Source organism: Neolamprologus brichardi, chromosome 6 (assembly GCF_056152115.1).
Source record: "Neolamprologus brichardi isolate AB-2024 chromosome 6, ASM5615211v1, whole genome shotgun sequence".
Lineage (NCBI taxonomy): Eukaryota > Metazoa > Chordata > Actinopteri > Cichliformes > Cichlidae > Neolamprologus > Neolamprologus brichardi.
The window spans coordinates 21553076-21566960 of record NC_142109.1 but is presented as its reverse complement, the minus strand read 5'-3'; the positions used below and the strand labels follow the sequence as shown (position 1 = coordinate 21566960).

At 39.4% G+C, this 13885-nt stretch overlaps 1 protein-coding gene across 1 annotated transcript; it reads left to right on the top strand.

Moving 5' to 3' along the window:
- Nucleotides 1-646: 646 nt before the first annotated feature.
- Nucleotides 647-7680, top strand: LOC102796638 (uncharacterized). The gene is made up of 11 exons (XM_035906373.2): nt 647-767; nt 1182-1330; nt 1439-1601; nt 2225-2572; nt 2827-3108; nt 3192-3218; nt 3736-3837; nt 3973-4003; nt 4163-4212; nt 4404-4438; nt 7285-7680. Exons 1-11 carry the CDS (start codon nt 647-649, stop codon nt 7366-7368), a joined length of 1392 nt encoding a protein of 463 aa, XP_035762266.2. The 3' UTR covers nt 7369-7680.
- Nucleotides 7681-13885: the final 6205 nt, after the last annotated feature.

Genomic DNA, 13885 nt, shown 5'->3' with positions numbered 1-13885 from the left:
TACAATAAAAGCACATAGCAAAGTGGCAGGAATAGAGTTTTATGTCAGACGGCAGCACAGACAGGGATAACAGGGAAAACTGGGAACAGCTGTGTTAGTGGGCAGATAAGATCAGGAGATCAGTAGTTGCTGCAGGGCAGATAGAGAAGGCAGTCAGGTGACTAAACAGGGAAAAAAGTCCAGGGCCATCTGGTGGACAGATGGAAAACTCTGTTCCCAAAGTCCCTTCTGTCATACTTCTGTCACTGGCAGCAGTTTTAGGGCTTTCAGCATCAGACTAGCAACACACCTGTTTCTGTAATATCAGAAATAGAAACTCTGACACAGGAACACCTTCACCGAAACCACAGCCTTCATTTAGTACAGGTAGTAGCGGCTGTGTTTTGTTCCCTTGACATCCTCGTCACATTCGATTTCTGAGGATTCAGTTTATGTACCTAGAGATATTTTCTTCTTAGGTTTGTGGTTTACTGCACTGCTGGCCAGCTGTTTCTTCCCATCACAACACACATGTGATCTGTGAAGTCTAAAAAAGGAAGTGTGTTTACTTCCCCCATTGCTTCTCAAGAGGATGTCATATGCATTAAGAAAACACAGAGCGGCCAAGTGAGAGAGAAAAAGAAGGAGCGAGAGAGATACACAGCCTATGCGTGTAGGTGTTTTCTTCACTTCAGTCGGTCTTGCTGATGCGTTAAGGATGCACTCAGTTAGTGGTGGACGATCATCCTGGGCATGTGCTCTGTTACTGGTCTCTCTCCAACTTTGGGGTAAGTTTCACGCAGTAGATGTTTCTTAGTATAGTGTTTTTGTCAAATTTTCATTTGTTAAGATTAACAATCACTATGATATGTGCCTGGTAGAAGATCTGTTACATGTCTGCTAGGAGTAAAAAGTAATCGATGTTTGATTTCCATTACATTTTTAATTTTTAACACACACAAAAATGTCTTTTCCTGCCTATAATTGTACCTAATATTTAGGCACCCTATCTATCTAGAGTTTCACAACTGATTTTGGTTTAGCTGTAATCACAAGTTTGGTACAAAGTGAATTCGACACATTTTGTAATGACCGCTGTGTTTTCCCATGTGTGTTAAGAAACCTGTTGCTCCATTTGAAGACACATTTTTGAGATTTCACTGATTCCTGCTAAATGTTATAACCTTACTGTTACTTTATAGGACGACTTTCTGCTTCCACGACCTCGGTCACTCTTCCAGCTCCTACCCTGGAGATCTATTCGAAGTCAAAGGACTCCGTGGTCCTGGTCTGCCGAGCCCCCGAGGGTAACACTGGGGTTTTGTTCATGCTTTACGAGAGGAGAGAAAAGGTAGTTTAATATGTTCTTTTTTCAAATGGACGCATATTTTTGGAGCGTGTTGAGTTCCTCCTGAGCTGCAGCGATTTTATTGCTTTCTTTTTGTTTTATTCTATTGAGGTGGATTCTCGGGACCTGCCCTCTCATGTTGGAGAAGTTCACTTTACTGTTAGGATACAAGAATGGGTCCCGGGCCAGAGTAAACTTTTCTGCTGTCTGTACAGGAGCCAGGAGGGTCACTACAGCGCATTCAGTCCATATTTGCAACTGGAGGACCAAAATGGTTTGTGTGTTTGATGGAAACTCTTATTTACAGCTCTGATTTTGACCTTCTTGGTTCTGATTTAAAAAGAAAAACACATCCTTCGCACACCTCATAATATATGAATTTATTTTTAATTAAAAAAAGGGAGAATTAAGATGACATGGGTCAATGAGTCGGATGTGGTCGAGGCTGTCGTTTTTCATTGTATTCAAAACGGAACAAATACGTTTTCTGCGTTAATCGGCTGGGTTAATCGGTAGTGATTCCACATGTGGTTTAAAACAATAAACACTCCCATCCGCTTCCACTCCAGCACAGCAAACACACTGCTGAATGCAGGTGCTCTCTGCGGTCTCTTATTGTCCTCCTCTCTGTGGGTGTGTATAGTGGTAGTTACATCCTGCTCTTCATAGAGAAACCACACACCCCCACACACGGAAACCCATGAAACACAATATCTACCGGCTTAAACTGTTGACAGTTACAAAAGGAAGTCTGACAAACCAGACACTGGCCTATCTTCTTTTTCTTTTTTTTGTTGCAGCTTTTACTTGTATTGAGAGTCTAGAATTAATCTAGTAACAAAACATGGAGAGATAATGGCTTCCCCCTACTGTCTCCATTGCTTTTCTGTCATGTAGACACCTCCCTCCCACCTCCAGTCTTGTCTGTAGAGCCTTCCTCAGGTGAGGTCAAACGCGGGGACCTGCTGTCCTTCAGCTGCACAGTCCCGGCCCATCCACAGTCGCAGTCAAACAAACCGACAAGCTTCCTTTTGCTGAGGACCGCTAAACAAACAGGGACGGCATCTGTTATCCAGCAGCCCCGGGCAAGCCAGGTATCAAACTTCCAGCTGCAGCCGGGAGTCTTCACTGTGGGGCCAGTCAGGGGAGGAGAGGAGGGAGAGTACACCTGCCTCTATCAAATGACCAAAGAAAGCGGACTGGTTAATTCCACTGTGAGCAACGTAGTTCCAATCACCATTACAGGTGAAGATGTATGACTTTTTGCAGCCTTTCTTCTGTGATGTTTTTTACATGTTAATGTGGTACTTTGATATATTTTAGGTTAATGTTCTACCTTTAGGTACCTTCTACCTTTAGGTAGAACATTAACACAAGAGGACTAAGACTTGTAAATATTTTTGCATCTATTCAATTTTTGTCATTTGTTTTCTGCCTAATTAGTAATCCAGTTAGCTAATTATCTGAATACTATTTGCTCTTATTTCACATGCTCCCAGACATCCTGCCGGCGCCCAATCTTCACCTTGAACAGCAGACAGATGTGTGGCATTTACTGTGCATAGGGTCTGCTGCATACCCCGGCGCTGTGTTCTCTCTCTACTTGGTGGATGGTGAATTTCCTGTTGCAACATTTCAGGCAAAAGTTTTCCAGCATCAAGCCACCTTCCCACTGCCTGTCCAGGACTCTCCAGTGGCTCTATACCAGTGCCAGTACAGTGTCCTACTGGGAGAGACATGGAGCAAGTCTGAGCACAGCAACCCTTTAACTGTAACCAAAGGTACAGACTTACACTTCTAATGGTATGTGAGTGAACTGACCTTTAGAGAAACTGAAGCTGATTCTCCCTTTTTTATATTTAAGGGAATTCCCCACCACCAACATCAACAGGTAGGCTATTAACATGCCTTTTTTGTTGTTGTTGTGCTCATACCTAAAAGTTCTGCAAGACTTCAACTGGTCTCCCTACCGGATCCTCACATAATAACACATTAGTCCACCTTAGAGTCACTTTTCAGTATGCAGAGCAGTCCATAAGAGTCCATAAACATGATGGTGTTACCATAAAGGCCACATGACTGTGGTAACCAGGAAAATGTCTGCAAAGCTTGTTGCAGCTGCGACAGGTTCTTTTGTGAAAGGATGTAATTTAATCTGAATCAGTTAAACTTAATTTATTACATTTATAATTTATTTATTTTTTTGAATTTATCAAAATACAAAATGCATCTTTTTCAATAAACTAAAAACTACATTTTTTTCTTCTTCACATTGGAATGGAGCTCTCCATTGCATTGGAAAATGACTACTAAACTAGCACTTTAAATCAAATCTGTTGTAATACTTTACATACTTCACAACTGGGTTTTGTAAATATTTAATATTAATACTAGTTTGATGTTTGCAGATTCATTAAATCTGGACTGGCCTCTCGTTGTGGGCTCTTTGTCAGCCGCAGTGTTGATCCTCTGTTCTTTGGCAGTCATGATCATAGTGGTGCACAGGAAAGGTATTTCACACAAAAGCTTCTGCTTTGTTGTAAATACTCTGATGCTTTAAGCTATGTTTTCATGCTGATTTAATTGCCTTCGCTTGTGAAAGGCATTAATTTCTCTTTTCCTATTCATTTCACCCACTTTTAAAGTGAAAGCAAGAGCAGAAGAAAGACAGAAAAGGTACTGGTTTTCTTAACTGGTCTAAAAAAGAGCATTAAAATACTTTTTCATGAAGTTATAATGAAAAATACAAAAGAAAAAAGCTACTTCTTTGAAGACGACAACATACAATGCCTTGGATATTGTTGTAATACATTTTTGTGTGCTGCACTATTTTAGGGAGGATACGCAGTTCTGGTCTCAGGTTCACGCGAAGGATCATATAGTTGGTGAGAATTTCCCTTCAGAACCAAATTTCCCCTTCAGGATTTCAAGCTTATTCTGTTTTTATTCATGTCTCATTCATCCAAATTCTCACAGGCACAAAGCATTGCAGGAGTAATCAGCTTAATGAGACGAACACTAATGACTGATTTATAATGTGACTAATGTGAGCTTGTTTATTATTCTTTTTCCTCAGACATTACACTCACACGTACAACCTTCCCTTCTGAGGTAAGTATTAACATCACCTAAACCTCCAGCTGCTAATATAAATTCTCAGGAGAGTCATCAAATGGAATAAATATTTGCCCTTGTTCTTTCCTTTCTGTCAGAGGATTGTGAGCTAAACGATAAGGTTGTCTGGCTTTGTGTTAAACCGCTAGTCAAACCAACAGTTAGCCTCTGTCATGTCAAAAAGAAAGTTTTTACATGACTCTGCACTCCTGTGAAAAACCAACTGAACTCACTCAGTAACTCGTAGAACCAGGAAGAAATAACTTGAAGTAACTAGTTTCTATATTACTTCATCAGTCTCTCACATTCCTCTGGGGGAATTTTGTTTCACTCTTTTTAACAATGCTGTTTCAGTATGGTTAGGTTTTTGTGCAGTTATTTATGCACAGCTCTTTTAAGGGCCTGGCACAATGTTTCACTTTGACTGGGCTACTTCAAAACCTCGAGTCTTTTCTTTTTCCACTACTTGTTGTTGGGATCATTGCCTTGTTACATGAACCATTTTCAGCCATATTTTGGCTGCCAGACAGATGGCCTCGCATTTAACTCTACAATACTTCAGTATACAGAAAGATTCATAGTTGACTCAATAATAATAATGGATTGCATTTATATAGTGCTTTTTTTTGAGAACCTCAAAGCGCTTTACAATACCACTATTCATTCACTCTCACATTCATACACTGGTGAAGGCAAGCTACAGTTGTAGCCACAGCTGCCCTGGGGCAGACTGACAGAAGCGAGGCTGCCATATTGCGCCATCGGCCCCTCTGGCCAACACCAGTAGGCGGTAGGTGAAGTGTCTTGCCCAAGGACACAACGACCGAAACTGTCCAAGCTGGGGCTCGAACCGGCAACCTTCCGATTACAAGATGAACTGCCAACTCTTGAGCCACGATCGCCCAAGAGTTGGACCTGGACTCCAAGGTGTCCAGGTCCCATGGCTGCAAATACAAATATATGCAAATATACCCCCCATCATTGTGGTTAACAGTCGGTATTAGGTGTGTGTTCTGATATTCTTGGTTTGGTTTTCGCCAAAAATGGTGCTGTCCATGGTCAGACATCTCCACTTTGGTCTCATTTGTTTTTTCAGATGCAACATAACAAATCTAAGCTGTGCAGCCATGCCATGAAACCTTCCAAACAAGTCATATGTGCTAATTGCGACCTGTAGAAAACGTGGGCTTTGAGCTTTCGGTGGTCTGACCTTGGGGTGACTTTGCTGGGAACATTGTGTTAACATACTAGAATGCTCCACACAAAGTCAAAACTTCTGCTTTTATAGAGACAAGTTTTCACACCTATGTTTGTTATAAATATGAATTATCTGATGCTTTAAATTGGATTTATTAACAAAAATAAAATACACTATACCATGTACTGCACACTAACCAATTCTTTAATCATGGTAGACTTTGCAATAGCAAAACTTCATGCTAGCCTTCACAGGGACGCAGAAATAGGTCAGTTTAGACTCAGCTCTCTCTAATGCAGTTCTGCCTCTTTCTTTTGGAATTTCTGGTATTTCCAGGACTTTTTTGTTTCTGCTCTAGATTTACTCTGACAAACTATGGTAAACTTCATGAATCTGGTTGCTTTAAACACACACACACACACACGCACACGCACACACACACACACACACACACACACACACTATAGCTAATCAACAACACCCCCTCTCAAGCATGCTGTCACCTCAAACCCACACCTACAGTATTCCTCATTAGCGCTGTTACACTGTGTTTGAGCATGTGTTTCATTAGCTGCAATCACTTTCATTAATTAGCATAATGAAGGGCTCTCATCAGGCTAAAGTCTCTCTCCAGGCTCTCGCTGATATGCGCCGAAGCTGTCTAAGAGGACAGAATGCGGCTGTCACCAGATGATGCAAAAAGTAACCAACCATTACCAAAAAGGAGATGTATCTCCATCTCATCTGCTTCTTAAGCAGCAGTAGTTTAATCAGGATTCAGAAATGATTTTTTTTTTGCATTATATGTTGATTATGACTCATATTATTACACTCTGTTGCTGCACAACGAGACAGAGATGATCATTTCATGTTGGTCAGAATCCTCTGATGTGAAACTGTATCATTAGCTAAGGAGCTATGAGTCTGGAGGAGGGGAGGCCTGAAAGACAGAAATGAAACACAGAACTGCAAAAACACAAGCAGCTTATCTGAAATATGGCTACGTTCCAAACTATGAAAAAGGGAACTTTAATGTCATGGGATAGAACAAGGGACAAATGAGGAACAAGAAAGGAACGTAACTCCACCAAGGCTGAACATTTCCTTCCACACCATGAGTTTAGTCCTGGGATTTAGGAGTATAACTGACTGAAAATTATAAAATCTCTAATATAACAGCGTGATATGTGCTTGTGAAATATATGGCACAAAATTCACAATCTGGAAGTCTGATATAGACCGATTCTTAAGTCAGTCACTTTGGTAAAATATTCATGTAAATCTGTCCTTATTTTTCTTAAATTTTAAGATCAAATTTAGGAGAAAAGATCAACGATTCTGTTAGTGCATTGTAAGAAAACAACACAAATTACACAGGATTCAAGAAAGTGCCAGACCACATATGGTTTTTAGGAGGACTATATCTGGAGGAATGACTAATATAATATATTCCATTGTGAAACCACCTCAGGTGTTTGTTGTGCTGTTTTAGCCATCCTGACATGCTAAGTTGCTGGTAGCTCTGAGCAAACATGAAAATATATTTAGCAGTGAAAGCAGTAGATAGGATATGAACTATGCCACAGGAAATTACATCAAGCTTAGATCTTTAATAGGTTGTCTGTTGGTGTTTGTTTGTGCGCAGGACTGGGTCAGCAGGGACACTGAAGCGACATCCAGAGCCCCTCTCTGGAACCCTCTTTCAACATTCACAACACAGATCCATTAGAAATGTTTGCCGCCACCCCTCCCCCTCTTTCTCCGTGAGCGTGTGTGTGAGTGTGCCTGCGTCTGTGTGTTTATTATCATAGTTTATCAATGTAGCATCAGTTGAAGGTTACGCAGCAGGACAGGAAAGGCTATTTCCTCAGTTCCTATTTCAAATGCAGCAGTAATTGTACAATTAGACAGGATGTGATGCTTGTTTAATGTTTCTAATAACTGAGCCAGTCTAAAGAGAGATTTTATTATTGCTGTTATGAGGCTTGTTTTCTTCTGGAAGCATTTTTTTAATGTTTGGTTGTAAATAATTGTATTAAAATAAGAGCAAAACTGAAAAGATTTAAATGTGTCTTTTATTATCATAACGATAATAATGATAAAAGAAACTATCTACAAAAACTGACAAATATCGTCTCATGACTGTTTCACAAGCTGCAATGTTTTTACGTTGAAAGTTTAGCCTTGATCTTGGAAAAAAGCCGCTGACAGAAAACTCTCACGTCAAGGTCTGTTTGGAAAGTGCTCTGGAGATTAGAATTATTATACAGGATCTTCACCATCAGATGGAGTTTAGTCTAAAACTCAAGCTCGTCATATGAGATTGTTTTGACAGATGCCATGTCTCATGTGTATCTGTGTCATCTCATAATAATCTCCCGTGTCCGACTGCACAGGCTTCACGTTTATTATAATTTACAGCATTTCATAGTGCATTTGACAGGCTTACAGTATATGCCAGCACAATATTTACTTTCTCAAAAAAGGTGTTTATTTGTGTAGAGCTTACCAAATCCTCAAAACTTTTCTAAGAAAAAAATTCAAGCAGGTTGCCTAATCTTGCAACCTTGGTTTGTTATATATCTGCATTTATAACCGGGTACAGGTCAGGACACGGACTAATGGTGTGTTGCATGTATTTATGATACACTGCATAATGAGTGTGAAGGAAAAGGCAGCCAAAAAGACATAAAACTTAACTGACCTGCTGTAGTTTTGTTAGATGTTCTGTAGAGGGCACTGTTTCTGTAATTTTTCAATGTTTAAATCATCTTGCAGGACAACAGAACAACTGCAATTTGTCAAGCCGATCTCCTTTATGGTGACATAACAGGTCCCGTGTTCAGGGGACCAGTTATGTGACAGGTTATGAGCCTGACATGCATGAAGCCAAGCGCTCCTGTAACTCGAGAACTACAGCAAGTCTTACTTTTATGGCATGTGACGATAGGACGAGGGCTATAATCATTATGAGCCCTCATATATATGTTTGAAAGTGAGGGTGCTGAGAGTAAGTAAAAGCAAGAAAGTAAAAGGCCTCAGGAGGGAGCTACACCTCCCACCTGTTTATGCAGGCTTTATGGTGGACAATAATTTGGCACAGACAAGCTGTCACCGTATCTCAGAAAGCGGCGAGAAGCCAACTCGGTCTTGTACCTTAGTTTTATTACATTTTTACCACAGCGTGCACAGAGCCGAGAATGTATCATTTCACTTCCCCTTCCTGCACCCTGGGAAACACACATGAGACGCGAGGATGGACTCAAAGGCTGAAAACGCTGTCTGTTTGTCCGGCTCATATTAATATCTGAGTCATACCTTGCTCCCGTGTGGTCACAAGCAAGCGCGTGCATGTACAGCTTAGATATTCAGATCCAGACAACAGCATTGAGCAAATCTGTTCAAATGAGAGGCAGAATAACAATTCGATGCCTCAGTGATGCCAGTTCAACATGGTCGTGAACTTAAGTGGCACCTTAAATTGCCCACATGCCTCACCTTGTTACCATATGTAACACTGTGAATTATGAGTCAGGCTGATATGAAATGACATCCTGAATCTTGATACTGATGATATTTGTCCTTTCGGAGATGCTGGACCAAATATGAGGGAGCTTTAGGCTCATATTTTCATTTAATGTGATGCAATGCACTTGATATGTATTTGAGGTGTAAAGTAAGGGTAAGCGGTGCATGATTACCTTCAACAGATTATTCCAAAACAATATGCTGTTGCTTCTGACATTTTCTAACTAATTCATATTAGCTCAAGGCCAGTTGATTGCCAGTTCACCCGTATCTTTCAGTGACTCATGGGAACACTCAAAAACACAACTTATTTAATGTTTTACAGTATGCTACAAGTCCAAAGGCAAATGTGAGTCGCAAAGCCCAACTATGTTCCACGACCTTTAAAAGTATTTTTAACTGACAGCACAGTGAACTTTATTAATTGATATTAATCAGTAACCCGTGAGTAATGAGCCTACTTGCTCATTCATTAGAAGACTATCTTATTTCAAGACTGAGGTGTGTTTGCAGTGAACACACATTAAATAGGTCCACTCCTCCTCTCGGTAAACAGACGGAACAGAATCAAGTGGGTTTATGTAATATCAAGGTGTAAAATAAATGTTTATTCTCTGTGACTCAGCTATGTCATTTATCCCCTCCTCTCCCAAACATCAAAACAATGGAACACACCCACCCAAAGGCCCGCATGTAATGAAATCAAAAGAATAATTTCTGAAACCTCTGCGTTATCTATTCATGGTACACACACGTATGACACATAGAGACTGCGCCTGGTGACTCCAGTATCTGTCATCAAACGCCCGCTATTGTGTTTGAATTGGGAATTGTATTAAACTGACTAATTGGTACACATGTGAGGTCCACACCCGGGTCATCGAGTTACACAAACCTGGCCAAAAATGTGTGGTGGGCCCACGCCTACACAGAATAGTCATAAATGTATTTTTCTCAAAAAAGTAACAGTTACGCCTTTGTTGAACTCTTTAAAGTGTTTATTAAGTATGCTTTAAAGTGGTCAATGATTGGATAATGAAGTAGCCTGAGCTTTTCTAAAGTGTAGTGGTTTACACATTGCCTAACAGGAAAAGTAGCTCTTCTCTCCCTCAATCTGCTCATGTTCACGCCTCAAGTGTTGAAACAATTATTCATGTGCAAGTAGACCTCAGAGAGCTTTTCTCTTAAAAAGCAGCATTTTGGGATGGATCCACTTAGAAAGGGAATAAACAAAGCAGAAATACTCCCCGGATATTTATTCCTTCAGTTGTGAAGGGCAGAAGGACTTCCACTGATGAGGGCAGGCTGGCCTCTTCATTTCACTCCAACCAGAGTCATTACTTAGCAGCTCTTGCTCCAACCAAAGTCTCTGGTGATGTCCACAGTGACTGTGAGCTGCTGCTGAAGTGTTCAGCACCTTTAAAGTAAAATGGAAATTTGCATCCTGATTTTAAAAAAATGGCAATTTCCACAAAAGCTTTAATTTTTTCTAGTTTGGAAATCTGATTTTTGCTCGTTTCATTCATTTTGGTTATACTCTACCAGCCACGGCTAACTGAGTTTGGGAGAAACTATTCAGCTCGGGAGTGCAGGGGAGAAAGAGGCAGATGAAATACAAACAACTGTACCCATGATATTCTTATGATAAAGAAATATATCTATGTTTTTTTTAATAATATATGATTTCAAGATCTCAAGTTTAAGAGAATTTGCTTATTGAGTGGGCCCAAACTGTGCATGGACCCATGCCCACTGGATAATCCCACCCAGGTAAGTTCATGTTTTGCATGACTACAGCCACAGGGGCTGTTAAGAAAAGACGAGGCAAAGGTGGAATCTATTATTGTTATTGTCAGTACAATTACAAATTTTACTTTGATCTTAAGTGTAGTTTGGTTGAAAACCCATTTGGTGATCCTTGTGTGCATGTTTGGTTAAATCCACGGCTTCTATTAAATGCCTTGCTGTGGCATGAGCGTATGGGTCATTTGGCTGGATGAGCTAATAAAGAACTAAATACATAGATTTGCTTTAAAACAGCTGGAATATTGTTGTTGCTAGTCTAGACTAAGTTCACTCCATGTAGTATTGGCTGGGTTTATTTCCAACAGTTCTATAAAGTAATCGCATTTTGTGTGAAAACTTGACATAGTTTAAAACTATGAATGGCAAAATGTAAAAACTTTTGTTTAAAGGGCATAAAGCAGCAAATTCTTACAAGGTAAATAGCTCGTAATGCCCTTCATGTCTTCTTGTACTTTTGTCCTCTTGACAAAGAGTTATTACAAGAGCAGTGACTAATCCTCTAAACATGGACTGTCTCACACAATGCTGCCGCAATGACATTGTGCCAAGAGGACTTTGGAAGCCAGAGATAACGAAATATCATGGAAATGACTTGATAATGAGCTTGTGATACACGGGTATGCAGCACAACTTTGAAAAAGTCAGATTACATATCAGAATGACTGATAAAATGTAAAATGAAACTTGCCTGGCCGGCTTTGACGCTTTCATGAACCATAGAGAGAAACATCTTTGATGGTTTACTTTTTATTCTGAGGTAGCAAAGCAAACTGTGTTTTACAAATCTAATTATAGTGTTGATCTTTGATCTTGTAGGAGGTTTTCTCATCAGTACAATACCATAGCCTTTGGTGATACGCCAGAACAGCTTGGCAACATGGCAAAACAAGGAAAGTTGCCAAAGCAATGCAAGGTTTTATTTGTGGAGTGCCTTCCGTACGCCAAGGCAGAATGAGCATACTGCAAAAAAAGAATTAATTAACACACATGATGCGTTAATTCAAATATATGTTTATAAAGCCTAAATCCTGTAAGGACAAGAAATGGTAAAGAGGCCAAAATTAAAAAATAAATAAGATTTATAATGAAAAAAAAACTAGAATAAAGTATAAAGGTGAAATAATTATACTTAAAAAAATAACATATAGAAGAGTGAAAGAAAGATTTATAATAAAGAAAGTTTGATCACTAAATTTAAAAACAAGAAAAGCACTTTAAAGAATGCAAACAACACATAGATTAAAATAATAAGTAATATTAATGGCTATATAGCACCATCCGGATTGAAAAATATTACTGAAAAGCACTTGAGAACTTTTTTAATGTTATGATTTAATAATGTACAGATGATTGAGACATTCCTAAGAACATCAGGTAGTTTCTTCCAGCGTTGTGCAGCACAGTGAGAAATTGAACTTATTAATAATTTTGAGCACTTTAGTTCCTGTGGCTCCACCATAATAATGTGCCCGCAATGTCACTGGGCTGCGTCCAGTCAGAATGAGGTGATAAATTATTTAAAGGAGACTGGAAGGTCACTAAAGCATGATCTCAGCTCATCTACACTCATATACACCCACAGGAAGGTCCACCAGGGCAGTCGTGCTGCGTAATTCAAGAAAAGATCTTCCAAACCCAGAAGTTCTGTGGCATTTAGGCATGAGGCATGTCGGGTTAAGAAGATGAACGCAGTAGAATAGATGAGCAGTACAGAGGGTAACGTTCACAGATTTTTAAAATTGTATTTCACAGATTTAAGGATAATGAGGGTAATGTGGGAAAGAAAATGGCCTTTTAAATGAATGGAAAAGTCCAAGCATTCCTATAATACAGGTAAATGCTTAAAACAGCAGCTAACCGTGACACTTTACCAGTTAATCCCTTTAATTTGAACAAATTTTGTATGAAATACAGACTAATTTACATGCACATGTAGAACAATGAAAACCTGTATTTGAGCATGTATTTGAGTATTTTTTTTATTTTATTTCCACTGTTCTCTCATCAGTGAATGAGTTTCATGTCATAATTCAGCTCACAGACTCACAACTTTCTACTTTTTATAAACATGCTTTTTTTGCCCTTGAATTCAGCTTCCACTACTTATTCATGAATAGTAACAAGAAAAATAATATGCAAGAGTGAGATATTTGGTGCAATAAAATAGATTGCTGGAGGAATGTCGTAGATAATTTTACCTGTGGCCTAAGGATAATTTTGGCCTTAAAATTTCTGATGTCTGGACTTACATCTGTGTAGTACGTGCTCTGTTTGATGTATTCCTGAGTGTTTAAAGGCTCATTAAGGGCTCAGCATACCTTAATAACTCAGTGTTGAGGTTTGTTAGTGCCAAATATTTGCTTTTGTAAACTGAATGACTTTTATCCTATGTAAAGAGTGAACAAATAGCACCAAGGTTGTCGCTGTGTACCTGTATTGACAATAACTGTGAGATTTGACAGCTGGGATTCAGACCCAGGCTACATGTCCCTTCACTTGTATCTTCAGTGCCATGAGATGATAAAGGACAATGAGAATAATATCATTAAAGTCAAACCTGGACACAATAATCACAAAATGACATTCTGATATTACAACAGCCCCATTCAAAACACAACATAGTGTTGAAATTAGCAGTCTGTTGGTTTGCAAGCACAGTGGGGCCTGGGGTCCAGGTAGACTTATTGTTTCAGTCCACCTCTGACTCAGATCACTGGTCTATGCACACTAAATGTTTTAGTTAGCAATTTACTAGGAACCCCCTGGGTATGTAATCAAATACTATAAACCTGTTGCAAATTATCACTGAGAGGTGCTAATTTATATTGCTTGCATATTTTCAATCAAGGATTCAATTAAAAAAGATAAAAAGGAAATTAAAATCAATCCCATAAAAACAGAAAACTTGAGCA

Excerpts from the sequence above, each read along its gene's own strand:
- LOC102796638 (XM_035906373.2), top strand. The coding sequence starts at position 647 with ATGCGTGTAGGTGTTTTCTTCACTTCAGTCGGTCTTGCTGATGCGTTA. Across the intron at positions 768-1,181 it reads GGTCTCTCTCCAACTTTGGG|GACGACTTTCTGCTTCCACG; the intron begins GTAAGTTTCACG and ends GTTACTTTATAG. Across the intron at positions 4,213-4,403 it reads CGCGAAGGATCATATAGTTG|ACATTACACTCACACGTACA; the intron begins GTGAGAATTTCC and ends CTTTTTCCTCAG.